At 37.1% G+C, this 25,900-nt stretch overlaps 1 protein-coding gene across 2 annotated transcripts; it reads right to left on the reverse strand.

The window, feature by feature from the left end:
- Window positions 1-1,368: 1,368 nt before the first annotated feature.
- On the reverse strand, window positions 1,369-25,900 carry LOC127792573 (aconitate hydratase, cytoplasmic). Of its 2 annotated transcripts, XM_052323106.1 has the most exons (20): window positions 25,410-25,900; window positions 24,525-24,629; window positions 24,116-24,276; window positions 23,937-24,029; window positions 23,387-23,572; window positions 22,948-23,109; window positions 22,093-22,237; window positions 21,859-22,001; window positions 21,692-21,748; window positions 21,515-21,594; window positions 21,347-21,422; window positions 20,900-21,085; window positions 20,661-20,728; window positions 20,437-20,555; window positions 5,086-5,207; window positions 3,569-3,667; window positions 2,997-3,476; window positions 2,367-2,465; window positions 2,055-2,297; window positions 1,369-1,669 (listed from the first exon to the last, which is right to left on the reverse strand). In XM_052323106.1, the coding sequence occupies exons 1-20, from the start codon at window positions 25,729-25,731 to the stop codon at window positions 1,601-1,603; spliced, it is 3,015 nt and encodes a 1,004-aa protein (XP_052179066.1). In that variant the 5' UTR covers window positions 25,732-25,900; the 3' UTR covers window positions 1,369-1,600. The 2 variants fall into 2 exon arrangements, with proteins under 2 accessions (XP_052179066.1, XP_052179067.1); XM_052323107.1 differs by lacking the exons at window positions 24,525-24,629; window positions 25,410-25,900 and having other exon boundaries at window positions 23,937-24,019; window positions 24,116-24,250.

Genomic DNA, 25,900 nt, shown 5'->3' on the forward strand with positions numbered 1-25,900 from the left:
TTGTTGGGTCAATTTATCCCATTAAAATTCTTTATTCCTTTAGGGTTTATATGTAAAATTTTAGCTTAATTATAGGTTGCCCTCCTTGAAAAATGAAAATTTTTAATTCATCCTACTTTATTAGAGAATTGCAAAAAAAAAAAAAAAAAAAAAAGAAATTGGCATTTGGCTCTCCTAATAACTACAAAAAATAATTATTAAGTAGTGTGTTTGCAAGTTTACAAAATTTAGGGTCATAATATTACTTTTTTGTTAATTTTAAAGACAAGTCCATTCATATTTAAGACATTCCTTTATCTTTTACATTTTTTTTTATTTTCTCTTACAAAACACACAAGCCCCATTTGTTTTTGTTTTTTGTTTTTTTTTTCATATATTTCAAACTAAATCAAATTCTTTCTTTAAATCATTCTGTGTTTAAATTCATAACACACATTTTAAACTCGTTTACTTTAATTTTTATTTTTAACCTAAATTAAAATATTATTAATTAATTATTTTTAAACTTATTTCCATCTCATCTAACATTCTTAGGGTAGTACAAACGTATTTGAGAATTTGAGATACCACGAGGTTGCGGATTTGAATTTATCTCCGTACGGAATTATGCAATTGCATGAATCGTCTGTATCTATTCGAGAGATCAGGCTTTCAAGATTCGACTTGCAACGAATTTGTCTATTTATTTGGGGTTATGGAATAGATGAAGTCGTGAGTTTTAAAAAAAAATGAGATAAATCTAACTCAAAAATTGTGTGATTGAGAGACCGCTCAATTTCCCACTTTAAAAAAAAAAAAAAAACATTCGTCTTGAACCTTTATTCATTTCCTATTAAATACCTAAATCCAGTTTCCAAACACATTACTTAACCAACATAACCCACATACTACCCCTTTACACTTTTTAATTCATTTCAATAGAACAAATAGAAAAATAAAAAAAAAATAAAAAAAAAATGAAAGCCCTATTAGAGGCCATAACACTCTTAGCCTTTAGATTCGATTAATACTTTCATACGGGATTATACAATCATCTATATTTATCTTAGGGGTCAAATTTCGAACTTTGAATCTCGATAAACTTATCTGTACATTTAGACCAAGTTAAGATAAACTGTGATTTGTGATTTTTGAAGAGTATGAAATAATCTGGCGAGATAAAAGATTACTGGTGATCGAAAACCTCTAGAATTTTTTATTTTATAAAAAAAAATTATCCTTTATTTGAGAGAAGAGTTGGGTAAACAATAAAATGATACATAGGAAAAGAATGTAACCACATAAAAAGTAACATAAAATTTCTCTATCTTTTATTATTTAAGAAAGAGATTGAACGTCCACGCCATTTACAATATATAAAGACTCGGTTCTTTTATTCTATTCTTCAATATATAAACAAACAAAGACAATTAAAACTCTAAAATTGAACGCCCGGAGCTTAATCACTCCAAGCTGCAACTGATACTTAATTCACCCCAATTGATGATACAGTCCATACAAAAGGGTACATATATACCGATTCTTTCTGCGCTAGTTTCCGTTGAAGCAGGGTGGCTGGCGGCTGCTATTTGGCAGATGTGTGAATACTCAGCTCAAGAACTTACTGCTTAATCAGATTGCGAATGACGTATGGGAGGATGCCTCCATGATCAAAGTATGCCAACTCAACCTGCAGATTCAACCGCGCAAAATAAAGTGACCATGAATAATCGAAACCACATAAAATAATGTGACTCGAAAAGCACAAGACAGCAACGCTGTAGCCTGTAGCTTCTTATCCCGCTGAGATTGTTACTATAGCCAAATGCAATTAGAGAACTTGGGAATGACATAAAAAATCTGTTGATTTGATCACCGGATTCATGTGCCCCCCCCCCCCCCCCAACTAATCATCATCATTATTCAACCTCTCCACCTAAGGGGAATGATCAGAAAATGTAGCAAAAACTCTACCATGAATCCACAACGGTCTTAGCCAGCCACAGCTTTTGACCCTCTTGGCAAGTCCCTCAGAAAGGCATAGTAAAATATCAAGAGTTTTGTGTTGCACCTACCTCTGTGTCGAAGCGAAGCGTACAGGTGAAAGACTTGCCGGTGTCAGTGGTCACGGTGACATCTTGTCCAGGCCTTATTTCACTGATTTTACTCGGCAGGTCTATGGTGTAACGCTCGTGACCCGTCAAGCCCAGTGTGTCAGCATCCTGAGCAGGCTTGAAGCAAAGGGGGATGATGCCCATGCCAACAAGGTTGCTCCGATGGATCTTCTCAAGGCTCTTTGCAATCACTGCTTTCACTCCCTGAAAAAGAGTGTGTAAAAAACAGAAGATACCAGGACAGAAGATTCAGAGTTGAGTCAAGATAACTACCAACAGCATTGGGCCCTTAGCAGCCCAGTCACGAGAACTGCCAGTTCCATATTCTGCTCCTGCTAAGACAATGGTGTCCTGCCCAGCAGCCTTGTATCTCTGCACCAACAAATTTAGTATCGTGGCAACATTTCTAACAAATTGTTAGATGCCTCACAAGGCCTACTAAGGATTTCAGTGAGGATCCTAGAGCAATCAATGAACTAGAGACAACTTTCTTTGCCTACTTTGGATATTTTCTCCCTTCGCGGGAGGGAGGGTGGGGGTGCTGGGGCTAGGGATGTAACTGGGTTCCAATCAACCCCATTTAAAATGAAAATATAAGTATAAAAAAGAGGTATAAGTACAAGGCTTATTTGAAAATTTATTAAAACAAGACTATTTATGAGAAGATGCGAGCAGAAATCCAAGTTGTATCACATAAACTCTAGTACCTAAAACCTAGGATTTGGAAACAAAATTATGCATAGAAAAACATATGCATGTCACTAGCCATGTATTTGTCCAATTGTAGTAGCCCTTCTATTTTTTTCTTCTCCCGACCCTTAGAAAGCAGAGTGCGCCATGCATTGGGTATGCCCTCTTTATTGTTTTTTGGAGTGGGTTACGTTAGATCAATATTAAACTCACCGTTGCGGCATCAAACACGTAAAGCTTCTTCCCAGTTGGAATGTGAATGGTCTTTGGGCCAACTTCTCCATTCAGCAGCTTGTTGACAAGGCGGATATTTGCAAAGGTTCCCCTTGCCATAACCTCATCATTGCCACGACGGCTACCATAAGAGTTGAAATCCTTGCGATCAACACCACGCTCAAGCAGGTATTTTGCAGCAGGGCTGTCCTTGTGGATACTTCCTGCTGGTGAAATGTGATCAGTTGTAATACTGTCACCAAGGTTGACCAAGCAGTAGGCATCCTTTACTCCATGAGGACCTGGTGGGTCCATGGCCATATCTTTGAAATACGGTGGCTCATGAATGTAGGTTGAATTTGGATCCCAAGTATAAAGAGTTGAAGAAGGGACTGATAGTGAATTCCACATTGGGTTACCCTTTGTGATAGCCTCATAAGTGCTCTTGAACATATCTGGCAACACGCTAGATTGAACCACCTATTGAAAGCAGTTTCAATTAACTTAAAAGTCTACTAAAATAATCTGACACTGAACTGATACCACCACCTCGTATATCTTCCAAACTATACCTCTGCAATTTCCTCATTACTAGGCCAGACATCCTTCAAGTATATGCTTTTGCCATCCTTTCCAGTTCCAATTGGCTCCTTGTCAAAGTCAATGTCAACCTGCAAGGATAGTTCCCAAGGTTGGTCAGCATGAGTTGCTTGCATCACTAGTCTTAGGTTATTTATTTTTGCATCCACCCATTATTATCATTATTATTGCTTGTGTTTGCAAAGGGGAGTTAGCTTGAGTTGAGTAAACAAAGCTATTAGCACTATAGACAATTTAACAAAGGTGTGGTCTCATGTCATGTAATGTCATACGTGTGGGTTGGATACCAACACTTCTAAGATACTTCCAAATGCATATGAATCACCCCAAAATTTTAGGTTTACATTTATTAATTCTCCTTCTCTTAAACTTTGTGTTAATTTAAAAAATTTGTGAAGCCATTTTTTTTTTTACTTATAAAGACTTCTAGTCATACTTACCTCCAGTTATGTTGAGCATGAACTATTTTTACATCTACATATAAAAATATCATTTATTATTACACGCCCATAAAGTAATAGTGTCCAAATTTCTAAAACTATTGTGTTAGCATGTTACGACCGTGTAAGAGATGGTGTCCAGATCCAAAAGTTAAATAAATTGCAAACTGAATACAAGAAACATAAGTTTAATAAAAATAGAAACATGAATGATGTTATAGTGTGAGAATTGAAAATCAAATCATTCCAAGAAAAGATTAATTTAAATGTCTTGAATCAATTATCTAAAAAGATGAAAACATTAATGTGGAAGTTTCTCATATTAAGATGGTTAAAATAAAAAGTCCATTTGACGTTTTATGCAATAGTAAAATCCCATTGAAATTAAAAGTAAAATTATATCAAAGGGCTATAAGATCAATCATATTCTATGACAAAATTTTAGATAATAAAACACTAACATGTACAAAATATAAACTTAATGAAGATAACAATGTCACAATAGATGCGCACCTATGCAAAAAATAGAATCATAAATGAAGTTATCTATCATAAGGTCAGATTGACCATATATCAAGGATATTATGCGTAGAACACAATTAGCATGGCTTGGTCATGTTAGAAAAAAATCGATAATACACTCCTATGAAGAAAGTGGATGAAGTGAATAAATTTTTAACAAAGATAAGTAAAAGAAAACCAATAATAACTTATGCACTTTATGCATTAAAATAGTTTTACAGAATATATGACCATAGATAAAAATAATTCGCGAACTAAAATCTATCAACCAGCAAGGTTGATGTTAATTAGCGGTGGTGGATAAAGATTGGCAAAGATAGACTACAATTGATGGATATATAAAAAGCACCCAAAATTTTTTTGAAACTAAATAGCAGAAGTGTGCCAAAAACATCAACTATTTCAAATTTTGTAGATGAAGTCGGCAGACTGCAAAATACCAATCAGTTCTAAAAGCAAGTAGAGTCCACAAGTACATAGTGATGATCCATGTTAAAATAGGAACCTTTAGAAATGTGCGTGCATACCGTGCCAGCAAGTGCATAAGCCACGACTAATGGAGGCGAAGCAAGATAATTTGCTCTTGCGAGTGGATGGACACGACCTTCAAAGTTCCGGTTTCCAGAAAGCACAGCGGCTGCAACAATGTCTGCAGAAGAAACAAAGATAGATAGCTAGGAAATAGAGAACAAAAGCAACAAGAAATTAACAACAAAGATAGATAGCCACCGGCAAAGATGCAAAGTTAAAACTCCCATGTAATTTACAATCAGAACCAGGAAAACCACATCTACCTTCGCTTCTGTCAGACTTAATTAGTTCCTTCTGTGACTAAAAATAGCCAAAAGGGCTAAAGAAGAAGATCATTATATCGAACAATTTTGACAAAAGTGATGCTGTTCTGAGTGTCTTGAGGTTGGTTTTTGAACTGGGAAACGACTCAAATGAATTAATCTGTATATATGTGTATGCCATCAAACCTCTTAATTAGCTATTGTTGTTTTTCAGAGAAAAGAACTGAAAAATAACAGGAAAATATTTTGAGAACAAGAGAGTGCCATCTCTCAATTCATTTCAGCATAATATATATAGAAAATTTCAAGTACAACACTGTTTTGGTCAATACCAAACTTAGACAGCTTTTACACAACTTTTCCAAAACAAGGATTCTTAAATCTAGGATCTCCATACCTTTGACAGATCTTGACAGAAGACAAAAGATTTCACAACAAAAATACAAAAAATAATACTTGCTTTTAGAGTATCTAGAAAAATCTCACAGTTCAACACTCCTCCTTGAGATTTTTCTTGGAGACTCCCAGCTTAATTCTCAAAAACTCAAATTTAGTTTTGGGCAATGCTTTAGTCATTATATCAGCAATCTGATTTTCTGAAGAGCAATGAGCCAACTTAATTTCGCCAAGTTTTTCAGCTTCTCTAATAGCATGAAACTTGACATTTATGTGCTTTGTTCTCCCATGCTGAACTGGATTCTTTGTCATGGCAATGGCTGACTTGTTGTCCACCCACATCACAGTTGCTTCATTTAAATTTTGTCCCAAATCTGACAGAATTTTTCTTAACCATATTGCTTGATTTGCTGCACTGGCAGCAGAGATATACTCAGCTTCAGCTGAGGATTGGGCCACCACTTCTTGCTTTTGCGAATTCCAGGAGAAGACACCACTACCAAATGAAAAAACATAGCCTGATGTACTCTTTGAATCTTCTAAACTTCCAGCCCAATCACTATCTGCATAACCCATTAACTGCTTACTTTCATTCTTCAAATACCATACACCATAATCAGTTGTACCCCTGATGTATCTCAACACTCTTTTGGCTGCACCGAGATGAAAATGGCTAGGAGAATGCATGAACCTAGAGAGCAAACTTGCTGGATACATAACATCAGTTCTTGTAGCTGACAAATACAATAAACTTCCGATTAGGCTTCTGTAGATTGAAGCATCTGCTTTGCTTCCATTATCATTTTTGGTTAACTTCTCATTTACTACCAAAGGAGTACTCACAGGCTTTGATCTCTCCATATGGAACTTCTTTAGAATTTCTGAAGCATATTTTCTTTGACAAAGGAATATACCAACTTCATTTTGATCTATCTCCATTCCCAAAAAATACTTCATTTCACCTAGGTTAGACATCTCAAATTCCTTTTCCACACTCAACTTGAATTGATTCAAAGAGTTTAAATCACCACCTGTGATCAAGAGATCATCAACATATAAAGAAACAATGAGTTCCACTTCACTTCCAACCTTTTTCACATAGAGAGTTGCTTCACTTTCACTTCTGTTGAACCCTTGTTGCAGCAAATAGGAGTCAATTCTGCTGTACCAGGCTCTAGGAGCCTGTTTAAGCCCATATAAGGCTTTGTGCAGCTTATAAACTTTGTCTTCACTTCCAGCAACTTGAAAGCCTTCAGGTTGTTCAACATAAACATTTTCTTCAAGAAGTCCATTTAGAAATGCAGATTTGACATCTAAATGGTAAATTTTCCAACCCAATTTTGCTGCTAGTGCCACCAAAAGCCTTATGGTATCATGTCTTGCAACTGGAGCCAAAGTGTCAGTGAAATCTGTACCAAACTGCTGAAAATAACCCTTCACTACAAGTCTGGCCTTTAGTTTGTTCAGAGAACCATCTGGGTTGAGTTTGGTTCTATAAACCCACTTAACACCTATTACCTTTTGATCTTCAGGTCTGTCTACTAAGCTCCATGTCTCATTCTTTTCAATCATACCCATCTCCTCCTGCATTGCAAGTCTCCAATCAGCATTACTTGCAGGTTCAACATAGCTAGCAGGTTCAAGTGAAGCCATATGACATCTTTCATAAATTTCTTTGAGAGTTCTAGTTCCTCTAACTGGAGCATCATCAACCATATCAGAATCCTCTTCTTCTGTTGTGATATCTTGTTCTTGGGATATATTTCCCAAATTCAAAATCTTCTTTGAGGCTTCAACTTTCTTTTTATTCCAATTCCACTTTGAGAGCTCATCAAATTTGACATTTCTACCGATAAAGATTTTTTCAATTTTCAAACTGAAAATTCTATAACCTTTGGTGGTGGTACTATATCCCAAGAAGATGCCCATTTCAGATTTTTTTATCTAACTTATCCCTTTTTTGTTCTGGAACATGAGCATAACACACACAACCAAATACTCTAAGGTAATTCACTGAGGGCTTGAATCCATACCATTCTTCAAAGGGAGTTTTTCCACTCAAGACTCTAGTTGGCAGCATATTCAATAGATAGACTGACGTGTTTATAGCCTCAGCCCAAAATTGCTTGGGAAGGTCCTTCTCATATAGTAGACATCTAGCCATTTCCATCACTGATCTGTTTTTCCTTTCACTCACTCCATTTTGTTGAGGAATGTAAGGAACAGTCAATTGATGTTGTATCCCTTCCTTATCACAGAAATTCTTGAACTCTCTTGAGACATACTCTAACCCATTATCATATCTGAGAATTTTCAGTTGGCAACCAGCTTGCTTCTCAACCATAGCTTTAAATTTTTGAAATTCCATTAGAACCTCAGATTTTTGTTTCAAGAAATAAACCCAACACATTCTGGAGAAATCATCAATAAATAACAAGAAATATCTGCTACCATTCAGAGATGAAATACTCATGGGACCACAAACATCAGAGTGTATGAGTTGAAGTTTTTCTGAAGCTCTCCAATTACTGTCCATAAATGGTAACTTGCTTTGCTTCCCATATTGACACACATCACAAACCATGTCATTTGCATTAATAGCAGGCAGGTCTTCAACTAATTCTTTAGAATGCATGAGTTTTAATGTGGAGTAACTGAAATGGCCGAGTCTCTTATGCCATAGGCTTGAATCATCCTGAACAATATAAGCATGCATGGCTATTTGATTCCATTCAACCAAAAAACTCCTTTCTTTCATTTTCACAGTCATTAATTCATTCCCAGGAGGATCATATATAATGCAGGACTTGTCTTTAAAGTGCAAAGCATAATGGTTCTCAAGCATTTGTCCTACACTTAACATATTCTGCCTAATCTCAGGAATAAGTAAAACATCAGAGATGAACTTTGTACCTGAGGGTGTTTCAACAGCAATATCACATTTTCCCTTCACTTCAACATAGTCTCCATTTGCAACCTTTACTTTATTAATGTTAGACTTGCCCAAGCTTGTAAAGAGATCAGCATCAAAAGTCATGTGACTTGTACAGCCACTATCAATCAACCAAGTGCCTTTGTCACTGCTGGTAGCATAAGAAGTAGCTACAAACAGCGTGTGCTTGTTGTCCCAGTTGATTAATCTTGTTTTTGCACACCTTCTCTACGTGACCAAGTTGATTACAGGCTCTACACTTGACACTTGGCCTGAACCAACAATAATTTTCTGTGTGACTTCTTTTTTTGCAGTGAGGACAAGGTGGAAACTTTCCTTTCTTGCCTTTTCCCTTGCTGCCATTTTGATCTCTCTTTTCATCATTCATTTTTTCACCTCCAGATTTTCTTCCTCCTTCACTTTGTGCCTTGCCTTTATGAGTTGTCAGAAGAGCATGTTCACTGGTTTCTTCAAGTCTGTAAGCTTTTCTTTGCTCCACAGCTTGAAGTGAATTGACTAATTCAGCTAATGAAAGCTGTGACAAGTCTCTTGAGTCTTCCAAGGAGGAGATCTTGGACTCAAATCTCTCTGGTAAACTCACCAACACTTTTTCAACCACCCTTCTTTCAGGAAGATCTTCACCAAGCAACCTTATCTGGTTTACTATCTTCATAAGTCTGTCTGAATAATCTTTCACAGACTCTGACTCCTTCATTCTGAGAAGTTCAAACTCTATTCTCAAATTCAATACTTGCATTTGCTTGGTCTTTTCACTTCCTTGAAACTCATCCCTCAATCTATCCCAAGCCTCTTTACCAATTTCACAAGCCATTATTCTTGTGAATATGGTCTCTGTCACGGCTGTATGAATAAGAGATAGAGATTTAAATTTTTTAGCACTTTCGTCTGCATGGTGCTTCATTTGAGTCATTATTGGGTTGTTTCTCAGAGGTGGAGGATCCCTTCCAGTCTCTACTACTTCCCAAAGGTCCAAGCCTCTCAGAAAAGCCTTCATCTTCACAGCCCACATCTGATAATTTTGCCCATCAAAGACAGGAAGTGAGCCTGAACCAAAACTACTGGAAGCCATGGCTTGGTCTTGGAATTTCTGGTATTTACTTTTTGGCTAGTGAGGGGAAATCTTACTGGTTTTCTCTCGTTTGCACACAGGCCCTTAAGAATAATAGGGCTCTGATACCATGCTGTTTTTCAGAGAAAAGAACTGAAAAATAACAGGAAAATATTTTGAGAACAAGAGTGTGCCATCTCTCAATTCATTTCAGCATAATATATATAGAAAATTTCAAGTACAACACTGTTTTGGTCAATACCAAACTTAGACAGCTTTTACACAACTTTTCCAAAACAAGGATTCTTAAATCTAGGATCTCCATACCTTTCTGACAGATCTTGACAAAAGACAAAAGATTTCACAACAAAAATACAAAAAATAGTACTTGCTTTTAGAGTATCTAGAAAAATCTCACAGTTCAACAGCTATAAGAAAGCCATATGCAACCAATAATTCTCTATTTTTGGGATAAGTTATGTCATCCATATTGCAAGTGAATATGATGATCCTTCATTTTCCTTTCTTTCCCCATATAAAAATGTCAATTCCATGTAATACTTCATACACAATCCAAATCTAATTCTACAGTGATCCTTTCCACATAAAATCTAAATCTATGGACAGTATTAAATCTATTTTGCTGCTTCTTTTAAACATTCCATATGTAATCCAAGTCTAAGTATTGTGAATGTTTTTCATTTTTTCTTCAGGAAAAAAATATTTAAAAAACTAATTATATCATGTTAATAGGCATAATCTTTGTGAATCATTTATCAGACAAAACCAATGTTTAAAAAAGCGTGCTTTAAGAGCAAAGCACAAACCGCAACATGGCTTAGGGCTTTTTGCTTGTAAAGCTCGACAACTTCAACTGAGGGCAATTAAAGTGTGCTTCAGTTGCGCTTTTACCTAAGTTTTGAAATACAAAATAATGTATTTCAAAAATATGTTTGATTTTCCTTTTTCCTTTTTGATTAGACAATATGAATGGTATCACATCATATGATCGTATGAACTTAATGAGTATAAAATATAAATGAAAAATAATATCTCATTTAAATTACAGCCCTCATTCATATTTAATTTTTTTAATAATATGTTTTTCTTGTTTATAACATTTTTACCCTATTACATTTATGTGCGCTTCACTTTGCGCTTTGTGCCTAAGCTTTATAATAGGGGTGTCAAAAAATATCTGAAAATTGGTGAACCGGACCAAACCGAACCAAACCGTGCCTTTTGGATTGGTTCTATGGTTCAACAGTTAGGTTTTGGTTCTAAAAAATTAAGAATCGATATATTTAGTTTGGTTACTAGTTTTTTTTTTTCAAACCGTGTTCGAACCGACATTATACTTATATATATTATAATTTTTTGAGTATATATATACACATACGCATAAATAGTATCACTTCCTAGAAAACTAGCGAGATTCATGAACTTTTTTATTTCTAGATTTTTATGTGCTATTGCTATACTAAATGGTCAATGTAATCTCATTTGATGAGATAGTTTATGAATTATTTTGTTCCACCTTTACTTCAAAACTTGAAGTGTTAATGAAGTTATAGGTTTATTTTAATTAACAAATTTGTTTGTAATTTCAAATTTTGCAAAAATGTTTAGAAGCTAAATATTAATTGGATAGAACCGAAATCAAAGCCGAACTGAAATCTGTCCGATGTGATGGATTGATCATGGTTTGGTTTTATATATGTAATGGTTCGGTTATTGTTCTTATTTTTTCGGAATCGTTAAAAATAGTTCGATTACTAAATTTTTATAAAATCAGACAAATCCAAACCGTTGATACCCTTACTTTATAAATTTTGCACTTAGTGTGCTTACCACTTTTAAACATAAGGAAAAATGAGCAAATAGCTGAAGTGGCATGGAAAATGAATAATCACGTTAAAGATAAAGGTAAAATGCAACCAGACCCCGTGATTTGTGTCATAGGCCAACACACCCCTTATGGTTTGGAAATGCTTCTACTAATCCAGTGGTTTAGTTTTTTTGGCAAAGACACTCTTCCTAACAAGCTCGGTTAGATTCACCTAAATTATTTTAATTAAATGTTAATTAAGTTAAAATAAACCTGAATTTAAACAAAACTAGAACAATTAAAAAAAAAGATTCCCCTGGCAATAACTGTCGTTGGGTTTTATTTAGAGGGAACCCACTGCCAAATCCATTGGCGAGGGAATTGGCGAGGGGTTCCTAGAGCCTAGTGGGTTCTAGTAGACACACATACACATAAAGAAGAAGATGAAGCAAAAGGAGAAGAATCAATAGGGGGAGAAGAAGATGAGGATGATGATGAACACTATAGGTCCAACGATTCCAAATCTTCTGGTTTGTCTTCTTCTTCTTCGCGTTGAACCCCATCTACAGCCAAATCGATCCCGAGAATCACGCTGAACCCCATCAATGGCCAAATCTACTACTCCCTCCCACTACCGAAGCGCACCAATGATGGGTTCTAGGAGCCCATTGCCAATGGCTTTTAGACACTGCAAACCATCTCTACTACATTGCTTAAGCATCATGCAAATCACACTGTTTCTACTACATTCCCTAAGAGCCTTGCAATCCACATTATTTCCCATTGCTTCGGTAAGCACTTTAAGAGAATATTGGTTTCTTGATTGATATTGTATTAGAAGTAAGGGCGGATCTAGGAGCAGATCTGGGGGAGGACTAGCCCCAGATCCATGAGTATTTCAGCTCTCTTCTTCCCAAATGGGCCAAATTTGTAAGACAGATTCGGTGGAGGACTGAATCTGGGGGGCTGCTGTCGGTGCCCCCCCAACCTTAATCCGCCCCTGATTAGAAGATATACCATGGGTATATATAAGTTTTTTAGCTAACCTAAAAAGGTAATAACAACTATAGAAAGATTACAATGACTATATAAAAGATCTGTTGTGGGTGAAGCATCAAAACGTTGTCGTCTTGATTGGAGGGCAATATCAACAACCTCAGCAGTCCACGTGGACAGCTGATGGAGGGCCACATTGCAACCATCAAGGGCTTTTTCTCTGTTGTTCGACGCCTCTTGATTGTCCTGGCTTTGCTCGACGCCCTTTTGCTTGTCCTTATTACCTTTCTGTTAATCATGCTCTACGATTAATTGCTGGCCATCGATGCTGCCTTTATCAGATCCTATCTCAGCCGTTCAACTCTCATATAAATGAAACAGTGCCTCAGGATGGTAAATTAGATGAAAGAAATCGCAGAAAGAAAAGAAGGAAGAAGGGATATCGATCGGTTGTGGGTTTTGAGTAAGCTTTGTCTTTGATTCGTATAGCTTATTTTCTCGTTGTAATCTCTGGTTCTTTGGTTTGCTTCTAATCTGTATTTGATGATTGTGAGGCTATTTTGTTAGGAGAACCATTGATGTACAGTCTGTTTATTCGGATTTTTGTAACCCTACTCGATATAGTGCAGTGAGTTTTTTCTTACTGAGCTCGACGTGGACGTAGCCCATTTGGGTGAACCACAGTAAATGTTGGTGTTTTCTTCCTGTTTTCTGTTTTTCTTTCATTCAGGTTTGCTTACGGTTTTTGATTGCGTAAGTGTGTCAATATTTTTCTTTACTCTGTCGAAGTATTTGGGTTCTGAGATAGCCAGTAGTATTCTGTTTTTGTTGAGTCTTCCGCTCGATCCAATATCAGAGCTCAGTTTCATAAATCGTGCTCTAGGGTTGAGTCAAAATCCGAGTCATTTGATTTCTGCGTTTAGGTGTTCTTTGTTATTTGCTTTGTAAGGAAAATCGAGGCTCTAGGGTTTCTTCGATTCTCGGTCAGTGGGTGTGTGCTGAGAGAGTCTTAATCTAGAGATCTAGGTTACCTTCGTGCAAAGCGAAGATGGCATCCACCAGATTTGAAATCGGAATATTTGACAGAAAATGAGACTTTGGTAGTTGGAAAAAGAAGATGAGAGTCTTTCTCTCTCATCACAAAGTGTTAATAGCACTGGAACCAGATGATAGGAAATGGTCTATAGACCAGATTGCTCGAACTGAGGAAATCAAAGCGGAGGCTTACAACCTTATATTTCTTCATCTCGGTGACAGCGTTATAAGAAAGGTAGATGGTATGTCTAACCCTATTGATCTTTGGAACAAACTTGATTCTTTATTTTTTGTTATGACTGCTCCTAATCTTGTATATTTAAAAGGCATGTTGTTTAACTTCAAAATGGATACCTCTAAATCAATGGATGAAAATGTAGATGAATTTACTAGATTAGCTCTATTGTTAAGAGGTACTGACCAAGCACTAGGAGACACCAGTGAGGCAATGATTTTATTAAATTCTCTGCCTGATAAATATGATGTTGTCAAACATGCATTACGTTATATTGGTATAGTTCCTAGCTTAGATCTTGTAATCTCGGGTATTAAAGCAAGAGAACTTGAACTAAATACAACAAAGAAATCTGATAACAATCTGTTTGTGAAAGCTAAAAGTGATAAAAAGAATCACATAGGAAATAGTGATCAATCTAGTGGAACAGGGTTTAAAGGAAAGAAAAAGGATAAGAAGGGAAAACAGAAACAAACAAAATGGAAGTGCTACCATTGTAGAAAAGAGGGACACATCAAAAAATATTGTTATGATTTTATTAGGAAACAGAAACAGGAGGGTAACACAAATGTAAATGCAGGTAGTTCAAACTGTCTAGCTGAAGTTTTTACTGTCTCTAGCTCATCTATTGAAAATGAATGGGTAATGGATTCCGGTTGTTCTTTTCATATGTGTCCTAATAGAGAATGGTTTCAAAACTTTAATCAAAAGGAAACTGGTACAGTTTATATGGGAAATAATCAATCATGTAGCATACAAGGAATTGGTGATATACCTTTAAAACTGCATGATAACAAAGTGAGAATTCTAACTGATGTGAGGTATGTACCAGGCTTAAAGAGAAACTTAATATCTCTAGGCACTCTTGATGAGTTAGGTTTTTTTATATAAAGCAGAGAATGGCTTCATGCATGTTTTTAAAGGTGATAATCTAATCATGTCTGGCACTAAGAAATATGGTTTGTATATTTTAAATGGTTGCTATCATCCTTTTGTTAATATGTATTCTGCTTGCATTATAAAATATGATGAGACAAATATATGGCACTTGAGACTTGGTCACATGAGCCTGAAAGGTTTGTAGGCACTAAAAAACCAAGGCTACCTTGGACCAGTGTCCGTTGGATCCTTGGATTTCTGTGAGCCATGTATTTTGGGCAAGCAACACAGGTTGAATTTCCATCAAGGGACTCACCTGACGAAGGTATGCCTAGAATACCTACATGCTGATTTGTGGGGACCTTCCCAAGTTCCCTCCCATGGTGGTAACAAGTATTTCCTTTCCATTGTAGATGATTACACTAGAAAATTTTGGGTATTCCTGCTAAAAACCAAGGATCAAACATTAGAAAATTTTAAAACATGGAAGATTTTAGTAGAAAACCAAATTGATAAGAAGATTAAGGTGTTAAGAACAGACAATGGATTAGAATTTTGTAATAGAGAATTTAATGCATATTGTAATTCACAAGGCATACTTAGGCATAAGACCATTAGAAATACACCCCCAAAAAATGGGGTGGTTGAAAGAATGAATAGGACCTTACTTGAAAAAGTTAGGTATGCCTAAATCCTTTTGGGGTGAGGCCCTTTCAACTGCATCTTATTTAATCAATAGAAGCCCTTCAACAGTCCTAAAATTCAAATACCCTAAAGAAATGTGGACTAGTAAGAAAGTAAATTTTGAATACTTAAAGAGTTTTTGGTTGTAAGGCATATGCTCATCAATCTGAAGGAAAGTTAGAACCTAGATCCAAAAAATGTGTGTTTGTAGGCTACCAAGAAGGTACTAAGGGATATAGGCTTTGGGATAGACATTCAGGTGGAGTTAGGATAATCATTAGTAGAGATGTCATATTCAATGAATCTAAATTCCCTTATAAGATAATAAACATAGAAGAATCCAATGATAAGAGAAAACTAGATGATCATACTATTCTAGAGGACACTCAAATTCAGGTGGAGCAACCAGCTGTGGGAAATAACATGTCTGGTGCTCCAGCCTCATTTGGACCAGATTTGGGGAATGTTCCTTCCTCCACTGACCATACCTCTGATCAAAATTCTGATCAAGAGGAACAAACAGAAAACCCTGAGATTGAGGAGGAACAAACCAGTGTTCCCCAACAGGATCTTAGTGACTATCAACTAGCCAGGGATAGGAGCAAGAGGGCAGTGAGACCGCCCTCTAGATATGCATATTTAGATTTAGTGTACTATGCTTTGGTTGCTGGGTATGAATTGAGGGATAGTGAGCCTTCTACTTTTGAGGAGGCTATCAACTCTCAAGACAATGTTAAATGGCAGCAAGCCATGGATGAAGAAATGGCATCTCTTGCTGTAAATAGAACTTGGGAACTTGTTCCTAGACCAAAAGATAAAAAATTAATCCAATGTAAGTGGCTGTACAAATTAAAAGAGGGTATGTCACCTTCTGAACCAATTAAATACAAGGCAATGTTAGTTGTAAAGGGTTTTACCCAAAGAGAGGGAATAGATTATAATGAAATATTTTTCCCAGTTGTTAAGTTTAAAACTATCCGTTTAATGCTAACTGTTATTGTTCATTTTGATTTAAAACTTGAACAACTAGATGTTAACTTGTTCCCAGACCAAAAGATCAAAAATTAATCCAATGCAAGTGGCTGTACAAATTAAAAGAGGGTATGTCACCTTCTGAACCAATTAAATACAAGGCAATGTTAGTTGCAAAGGGTTTTACCCAAAGAGAGGGAATAGATTATAATGAAATATTTTCCCCAGTTGTCAAGTTTAAAACTATCCATTTAATGCTAACTGTTACTGTTCATTTTGATTTACAACTTGAACAACTAGATGTTAAGACTGCCTTCCTACATGGTGACTTGGAAGAACAAATATATATGGTACAACATGTTGGGTATACTGACTCAATTAAACCTCAGCATGTCTGTTTATTAAAGAAATCATTGTATGGCCTAAAACAGTCACCTAGACAATGGTATAAGAAATTTGACCAATTTGTCTCTGAAATTGGCTTTGTTATGAGTCAGTATGGTAATTGCTTCTATTTTACCCTTTATGATATTCCTATTTATTTGCTGCTATATGTAGATAATATTTTGTTAATTAGCAAATCCAAGTCCAAAATCAGTGAATTAAAATCTATGTTAAATATGAAATTTGACATGAAGGACTTAGGCATGCTAAGAAAATCCTAGGAATGAAAATAGAAAGAAATAGAAGCAATTTTAGTTTAAAAATACCGCAACATGATTACTTGTTAAAATCTGTGCAAAGATTTGGCATGAATAATTGTAAATCTGTATCGGTTCCTTTAGCTGGTCATTTCTTGCTTTCAAAAGCTCAGTGTCCCATTTCAAATTATGAAATCATTAAGATGAAAAATGTACCTTATGCAAATGCTATAGGAACCATTATGTATTTTATGATTAGTACTAGGCCTGACCTTACTTATTCAATTTCCTTGATAAGTAGATACATGTCAAACCCTGGGAAACCTCATTAGGATGACTTAAAATACTTGATTAGATATATAAATGGTTCTGTTGACATTGGTTTGTGTTATAAAAGAAGATATGATAATCTTGATCTTGTGGGATATGTAGATTCAGATTTTGCAGGTGATAAAGACTAGGAAATCCACTACAGCTTACTTCTTACATTAGGAGGTAACTGCATCAGCTGGAAGTCACAATTGCAGTCTCTGGTTGCATTGTCTTCCACTGAGGCAGAATACGTAGCAATCACTGATGTCTTTAAAGAAGCCATATGGCTTCAAGGCCTCCTGAGGGAAATCAATTTGCTTCAAAGCAAAGTGGTGGTGTTCTTGGATAGTCAAAGTGCTATCCACCTCTGTAAAAATCCGATATATCATGAGAGGTCTAAGCACATCGAGGTAAAGTTTCACTTTGTCCGAGAACTAGTAACAAATGGAAATGTGATGATTAAAAAGGTTACTACTGAGGAAAATCCATCTGATATGGGAACCAAGATTTTGACCGCAGCCAAGTTCAAGCTTTGCTTGAGTTTGCTGCACATTGATGTTAGTTGATCCTTCAACTGACTAGAGCGATGATGGTAAGGAATTGAAGCATGCTGCACTATTTTTCTGAGTATTGGGTTCATTCTCCTCTTGATGCTTCAAGGTGGAGATTGTTGTGGGTGAAGCATCAAAACGCTGTCGTCTTGATTGGAGGGCAATATCGGCAACCTCAGCAGTCCACGTGGACGGCTGATGGAGGGTCATATTGCAACCATCAAAGGCCTCTTCTCTGTTGTCCGGTGCCTCTTGATTGTCCTTCCTCTGCCCGACGCCCTTTTGCTTGTCCTTATTACCTTTTTGTTAATCGTGCTCTACGATTAATTGCTAGCCATCATGCTGTCTTTATCAGATCCTATCTCAGCCGTTCAACTCTCATATAAATGAAACAGTGCCTCGGGATGGTAAATTAGACGAAAGAAATCGCAGAAAGAAAAGAGGGAAGAAGGGATATCGATCAGTTGTGGGTTTTGAGTAAGCTTTGTCTTTGATTCGTATAGCTTCTTTTCTCATTGTAATCTCTGGTTCTTAAGTTTGCTTCTAATCTGTATTTGATGATTGTGAGGCTATTTTTTTAGGAGAACCATTGATGTATAGTCTATTTATTCGGATTTTTGTAACCCTACTCGATATAGTGCAGTGAGCTCTTTCTTACTGAGCTCAACGTGGACGTAGCCCATTTGAGTGAACCACGGTAAATGTTGGTGTCTTCTTCCTGTTTTCTGCTCTTCTTTACATTCAGGTTTGCTTACGGTTTTTGATTGCGTAAGTGTGTCAATATTTTTCTTTACTCTGTTGAAGTATTTGGGTTCTGAGATAGCCAGTAGTATTATGTTTTTATTGAGTCTTTCGCTCGGTCCAACAAGATCTATATAAAATATTATAATATCCTACTAATATTCTAGAGTTATTCTAACAGACATAAAACAATCCTATGTACTTGGTTCAATCTCAATGCCTATGTACGTGATCTCACAATAATGGGATAAATCAACTCAATCCATAATTTTGCATGTAAAAACTACAAAACCCTCTCACATATTTTTTACATGAACAAAATTGGAAACCACCCCCTTCACTAATTGGTCAGTCACACTTTGGAAACTATTTGGTTGTGACATCACTTAAGTCAGTCACACTTTGGAAACTATTTGGTTGTGACATCACTTAAGACACACAATCACAATAACCTACCTATATCATCTCACAGATTATTATTCGTATAGTCAATCAAGAATTGAACTAGGCAGACTTATTTATAAGTAATAAGTAAAACTTTAATATGTTTAGATCTCTTGTACCTATCTATATCCCCAATTCACTATTAAATTGGGTTTCATCATATAGATTTCATCTCAATCAGATTTGAATTTGAAGAGTTTTCTAACAATTGGTACCTCGAGTAAAATTCCCTACCATACCTAAAATCTTTATCTCAATCAATTGGGCCCTGAGACAAGTTATGTCACACATACCCAAAAGGAAAATGCTATTTTTCCCAAACGAGGATGACAAAAAACCCCAAATGATAAAAATGCGCCCTCATCTAATTTGCAGATTCACCACCCCTGCCCTTGCCCATCTCCTCTCTCTTTTGCCATGGCAACAAGCCAAGCCTCACCTCATCACTGCCCTGTGTCGCCTTGCCGACTGTCGATGCATTTTTTTGTCGCCCCGCTGCAGTGCCTCACGTGATCGCTGCCGCATCCTGCCATTGCCCCGCTACAGCGCCTCACGTGATCGCCGCTGCATCATGCCATCGCCTTGCTGTAATGCCTCGCACCAACCACCACTGTACCATCTCGTCGCCTCACCGCTACAGCCTCTGGATAAAGCCCGGTGGATGAAACCCGATCAGGACCGGCGATGAAGTTCAATTCAGTCATCGAGCCTGTCATCCCATCGGTACAAATAGCATAGTCCCAAAAGCAACTGGTGGGTGTTCTTTCTTCAAGCTTTTGAGTGTCTCCTTCAGCGTTGGCTTGCTTCCTCCTTCACCAACAATCTCCTTCACAATCAGATGTGAAGCTTCTCTGCTGTAACATCTGCAGCACATTTTGCAATTACCTTCCCTCCCCACAGTAGACATGCACCATTCAGCAGTGGCAGCAGCGATTAAGGCTCTCATCTCAGTGATGGCTGAAGCCTTTTTCAATGGCAAGCAAAGGTGAGTGAAGGCTCCCCTCGGAAGATCACACAGGAAGAGAAGAATTAAACATGCAATCCCATCAAGTTCAGCTAAGACTGTTCTATCTCTGGTTTGTCAGCAATAATGATGGCTGCAGGAGGTTCGGACTTGAATTAGCTAACTACTTAGTATATTGGGTGCTATTGTAATTAAAGATTATCCACAACAATCAATTAAGATGAAGACAAATAATTCTTCCAACATAGTTATGGTACTGTCCGAACAATTTCAGCCTCTGCAGTCTCTCTTACTTAATATATCATGTAATGCTATTATAATCTTTAATTTGAAGTGCTATATTGTAAAGCACCAACTTATCTAAAAGCTTAAATTATTAGGAGGAACAACAAATAAGAATGATACCATTATCTGAAATTGCAGAAGCAACTGATTTATCAAGTTCCCCAGAGTTCCCAATACATGTCGTGCAGCCATAGCCAACAATATGAAAACCCTGCTGGTTCAGATACTTTTGCAGCCCACTACAGACACCAAAGCCAGAGAAAATTCAGTACCTACAGAACATGGCAGATATTCAAAAAAGATAAACGGAATCAAATGACATCTTTAGAAATTGCAAGTAGTACCTCTGTAGCAAATATTCTGTGACAACTCCAGAACCTGGGGCCAGACTTGTTTTTGTCCATGGTTTAACCTGTTTATATTATGTTATCATACCCAAAAAATTCAGTCTTTTATCTAAAATCAGGCTAAGGTGCAACAACTGCTTCATTTTTTTATCGAAGTCTAATAAGTTGGAATATACAAGCAAGTATTTTCACATGCTTTGTGGTAATAAAATACATTTCAATAAGCCAACACTGACCTCCAACCCCAGTTCACAAGCTTTCTTTGCAACAAGACCAGCTCCCAACATAACACTTGGGTTTGACGTATTTGTGCAACTTGTGATGGCAGCTATAACCACACTACCATGCTTGAGCTCTGCAGGCTGTCCATGGAATGGAAATTTTGCAACTTTGTTTTGCTCCTCCTTTGGTACACCAAAGCCCTGTATGAATTTGGAAGAACAGAAAAATCAGAGAAATAATGGGAAACAGATGTTGGATACAGCAAGCACAAAATACAACTGGCATATTCCTCTTCAGACACTACACACGAAATTAAACAGTTACATGGGCTTATAAGGTCAAGATGAATGATATGTTTATATGAGGTAAAGAAATCATATCTCCACTCAAAGAGTGGTGGAGTAGGACAACAATTCAGAAAGCCAATTATAGCACATCCAACTATTGTTGTCTGCATGTACCTTGAATCCAACTTTATTATCCAGACAGGAGTGCCAGTCAGCCTTCATGTCTCTTAAAGGAACTCTGTCATGAGGCCTGTCAAAAATAAAACAGAAAAATCCCTGTAAGAATATGTCAACAACATGAACCATCAATGACTTGGAGGGAGGAGTAATTCTTAACATTACCTTTTTGGTCCCGAAACACAGGGTTCTACATCAGCTAGGTCCAACTCCAAATACGATGAGTATACTCTCTCTTGTTGAGGCTGGACATTCAAAGCCTCCAATTAGCCTTAGCTCTAGGAGTATCAAGACTAAATAAGTAAGCCTAAGAGAAATGAAAATGGGAAGACAATTGCCTACCTCATTGTAATCAACGAACATTCTGTTTGCACGCAAATAAGCTTCAATCATAGCTACCTAATATTTTTGGAGATCTAACAGTCAGAATTTCATATGGGAAATCCACCAATTAATTATAACAGAATAGACCACAAGCAAGCAAAAGGAAAGAGGAAATGGAAACAAACAGTCTCATCGCTCCTTCCAGTTAATTTAAGGTACTCTAATGTGACATGATCCGCAGGGAAGAAACCCATGGTTGCTCCATACTCAGGGGACATATTTGCAATTGTGGCCCTGTCGGCCAATGATAGTTCACCCACACCCTCACCTATATCCACATAAAAGAAATTCAAGTGAGATCCATGTTCAAAGCAAATGTGAAGAAACTGCATTTGCTGACATGTAAAAATTGAAATTACCCTGAAACTCCACAAACTTGCCAACAGCGCCATGCTTCCTCAACATTTGGGTCACAGTTAAAACCAAATCAGTTGCTGTGACACCATTGCGTAATTTTCCTGATAATTTGAATCCAACAACACCGGGCAAAACCATGCTCATTGGCTGAAATTTTAGAATACAACATGAGAAAGAAGGAATAAAAGAATATGAACATAAAACAGATAAAGATGTTATGTATGTCTATTGACAACTGCATATACCAAGACTTTATAAGTACAGATGCAAACATAAACATGGATATTTTACTGATTTGTAATGACATCAACCTTAAGATATGAACTAAATCAATCAAATAACTTCCAAAATAAGCGAGAAGAATTAATTCAATCAAAAAATGAACATACAAATAACAAAGAATCTCTCATTGAAAATTTTACACTGTTTCTATCTCATCTAAAATAGCAGCATCATGCACATAGACAGCAGGCAGCAACGAAGCTTCACAAACAAAAGCAATAGCAAAAGCAGGTCATGAAATTACTAACAATATAACTTTTACTCTGGATTCTGACATCTTCTAAGAGTCACACAGGCGTGAAGAGAACAAATGTCAGGTGCATAACTAGGCTTCCAGAAATGGCACTTAGATAAGCAACTTTGCGTCTGTTAAGCAGGGCACTCTGAACATCCAAACACAATAGAATGGGGCACACCACCACAAAGAAGATGTTCAAGAGTTGCTACTAATCATGAAAGCATCAAATTCCAAAATGGCATGAAAATTATTATTATTTTTTTCATCATTATCTTTCTGTTCTCCAAATAAAGCTACTGAGACTCCCAACAGTAAAGCAATAAAAAACTCAAAATACCTGGCCAAGCATTGCTGCCTCAGCTTCAATTCCTCCAACACCCCAGCCAGAAACTCCTAACCCGTTAATCATGGTTGTATGGGAATCAGTTCCAACCACACTATCTGGGTAAAGAATGCCATCTGTGTTGAAAACAACCCGCCCAAGGTATTCAAGATTAACCTAAAAAAAACCAGAGTAACTTGCTGAACGCCAAGTATAGCAAATGGACTGTACAGAAAGATTATCAGCTGTATTTTTTTTTTTTCTTTTCAACAAAGATCCAGAAAAGGTGACTGGTGTGGCTTTGGTCCAGAGTGCTCAAATGGGTTGAAATTGCTGAAGTATTGGCCCTAACCTAAGATAAAAGTACCCCACCACTCTAAACTATTTGCTTCAGGAACAGTAAAAATCTGAAGAAAGAAACATCCTTGATGCAATAGTAATGCCAAAGTTTTACCTGATGAACGATACCAGAACCAGGAGGCACAACAAGCATGTTATGGAAAGCAGTCGAACCCCATTTAAGAAAGCCAAACCTTTCTTTATTTCTCTGAAATTCAATTGCCATATTTTCCTGCACAGCATTTTCATTTCTTGCTACATCAACCTGTACTGAATGATCAATGACAAGATCCGCCGGAACCTGGACATGTTACATTAGACACCATGATGTCAAATACAGAAGATTATATCTGAAGAAAAAAATATATATAACTGTATGAGTAAGATGAATTTCTATAGCATAAAATATTGGCAGTTGAATGCAAGCATTGAACTGCCCAAGATTAAACAGAAGGTAAATGCTAGCTTTTAGAGATAGACAAGCTTCTTGCACAAGATAAAACAACCAGATTGTGAAACAGAAATGTTTATGGGTAAAGTCTGGGCACAAGGGTAAACAATCAATCTCCTTTTTGGACAAGTTAGGCGTGAAGTAATAAATTTTGACAAATTGCCATACTGCTGTCTTTTAAGTAATATCCAAATAGTCGCGAAAAAACATATACCAAGGGATTGATCTTGTTAGAATCACCACCAAGCTTATTCATAGCATCCCGCATGCAGGCGAGGTCAACAACGGCTGGGACTCCTGTAAAGTCCTAACAAGCAGGGGGGAAAAAAAAAAGGTTTAGAAAATGCAAAAAAGCCGTAAAAACCTGTCTCATCTCAAAGATATGATATTAACCTGTAACAGAACACGGGCAGGCTTAAAAGGAATTTCAACTTGCTTTGGTGAAGTATTTTCCCAATCCATGATCTTCTCCACATCATCCTTAATAACCTGGAAATTATCACAATTTCGTATTGCCGATTCCAAAAGAATTCTGATAGAGTAGGGAAGCTTGTCTGCAGAGCACCAGAAAATGAAAGGATTAAAACACAGGCAAACCAGATATCCTTGGGGGAAAGAAAACAAAAAACAACATTAAAATCAAATTATTGGTAGGGATTGATAATTATAAAACTGCACCTTAGCTTTATCTGACATGGCCATGAAAGATGGAAACATCAACAATGACAACATGAACAAATAAGGAAGTAAGTTTTCCTAAAGGAAAATAATGGAAACAGGGAAAGAATTCGTCTATAAATACCAATCCTTGGATCATTGAGAGCTGGTAAGCTGTAGAATTTTCCAAACTCGCCTCCTCCTGGCTTGGGAAGACTGGTAAATATTCCCTTGAATGGATTTTGTGAAGCTGGAATGAATAACAGAAGATAAGTTAAAAACCAAATCCCAATATTTTGATCAATAACCATGGCTTAAATGACAGTCTGTATTACCAAGGCAAAATTGAAGAACAAAAAACAACAAAACTTACTTATGTCATTGAAGGCAAAAAAGAAAAAAAATGGAACAATCAATGACCCTAGATCTTCCTTTGCCAGTCCTAAATAAAGGAAGTATGACACAAGACATCTTGACAAAAACAACCCCGCTCCCTTCATTTCAAAAACAAAAAGGACCCCGAGCATTACATTGAATAGTTTTCTTCAACAACTTGACATTGATTCTTGAGTTATGCTAGGCTGAACCTTTTGTGCCACAGGTCTACTGCTACAAAAACAGCAATAATCCCTTGACCAAGAAAAGAAATGGAAAAGCACTACTCATTAAAGTTGTAGGCCAATTCCACAATTTACATGCAATGTGCAATGAATGACTTAGGACCGTAAAACGTGCCACCATCACTGAGGAAAGTTACAATTTTGACCATTCGAGCCAGCTCCTAACTGATAGCCAACAAGGACTGCAAAAACGTGTGAGTCAACCACCTTCAAATATCTGAAACACCTAAACCGCGACCATTTGAACAAAGTTAACATGAAACTTAAAGCAGACTTATTCATTTGAACAACCGGCACTGACAAGCGAACTTAAACCGCGACTTAACCGCCAATTAAGAATAGACAAAGCCCATACCGAACGATCAAACTGCAAGTAGAGACAGAATTCACGTGGAGAAACATATTCATACCCTTAGTAGCGATCTTGCGCTGGAACCTTTCGATCACAGGCTCGGCGTTTCTGATCTGAGCTCTCAGGCTAACCGGCGACCTCCGGTCGACGCCGTGGCTCCACCCGAGGACCGAAGACCGGAGAGATCGGAAAGAAGAGGAGAAACTCAGTGACCGGTAGTTGACCAAAGACGGCGAAGACTGAGGACGGGAAACCGATGAAGCCCCGGAAGGGCAAGGTGGTGGCGGATAGAGAAGAGACTGCGACGACAAGACGCGAAGCCTAGCAGCTCTGAGAATCAAAGACGAAGATGAAGAAGAAGTAGACGATGCTACATGCATGTTGATTTCGGTATTCGTCGATCGCCGGAAGAAACCAGAAACCGAACCCCTAGCTCGAGCTCATGAATTACAGGGACAGCTGCAAGTGCAAATACGCAGAAATGTGGGCGATATTCATAGGCGAAAGTAGCTGAGAAGGCGCGAGAAGGCCGTGGCAGCGGCTGCGAAT

This window comes from Diospyros lotus, chromosome 15 (assembly GCF_014633365.1).
Source record: "Diospyros lotus cultivar Yz01 chromosome 15, ASM1463336v1, whole genome shotgun sequence".
Taxonomy (NCBI): domain Eukaryota; kingdom Viridiplantae; phylum Streptophyta; class Magnoliopsida; order Ericales; family Ebenaceae; genus Diospyros; species Diospyros lotus.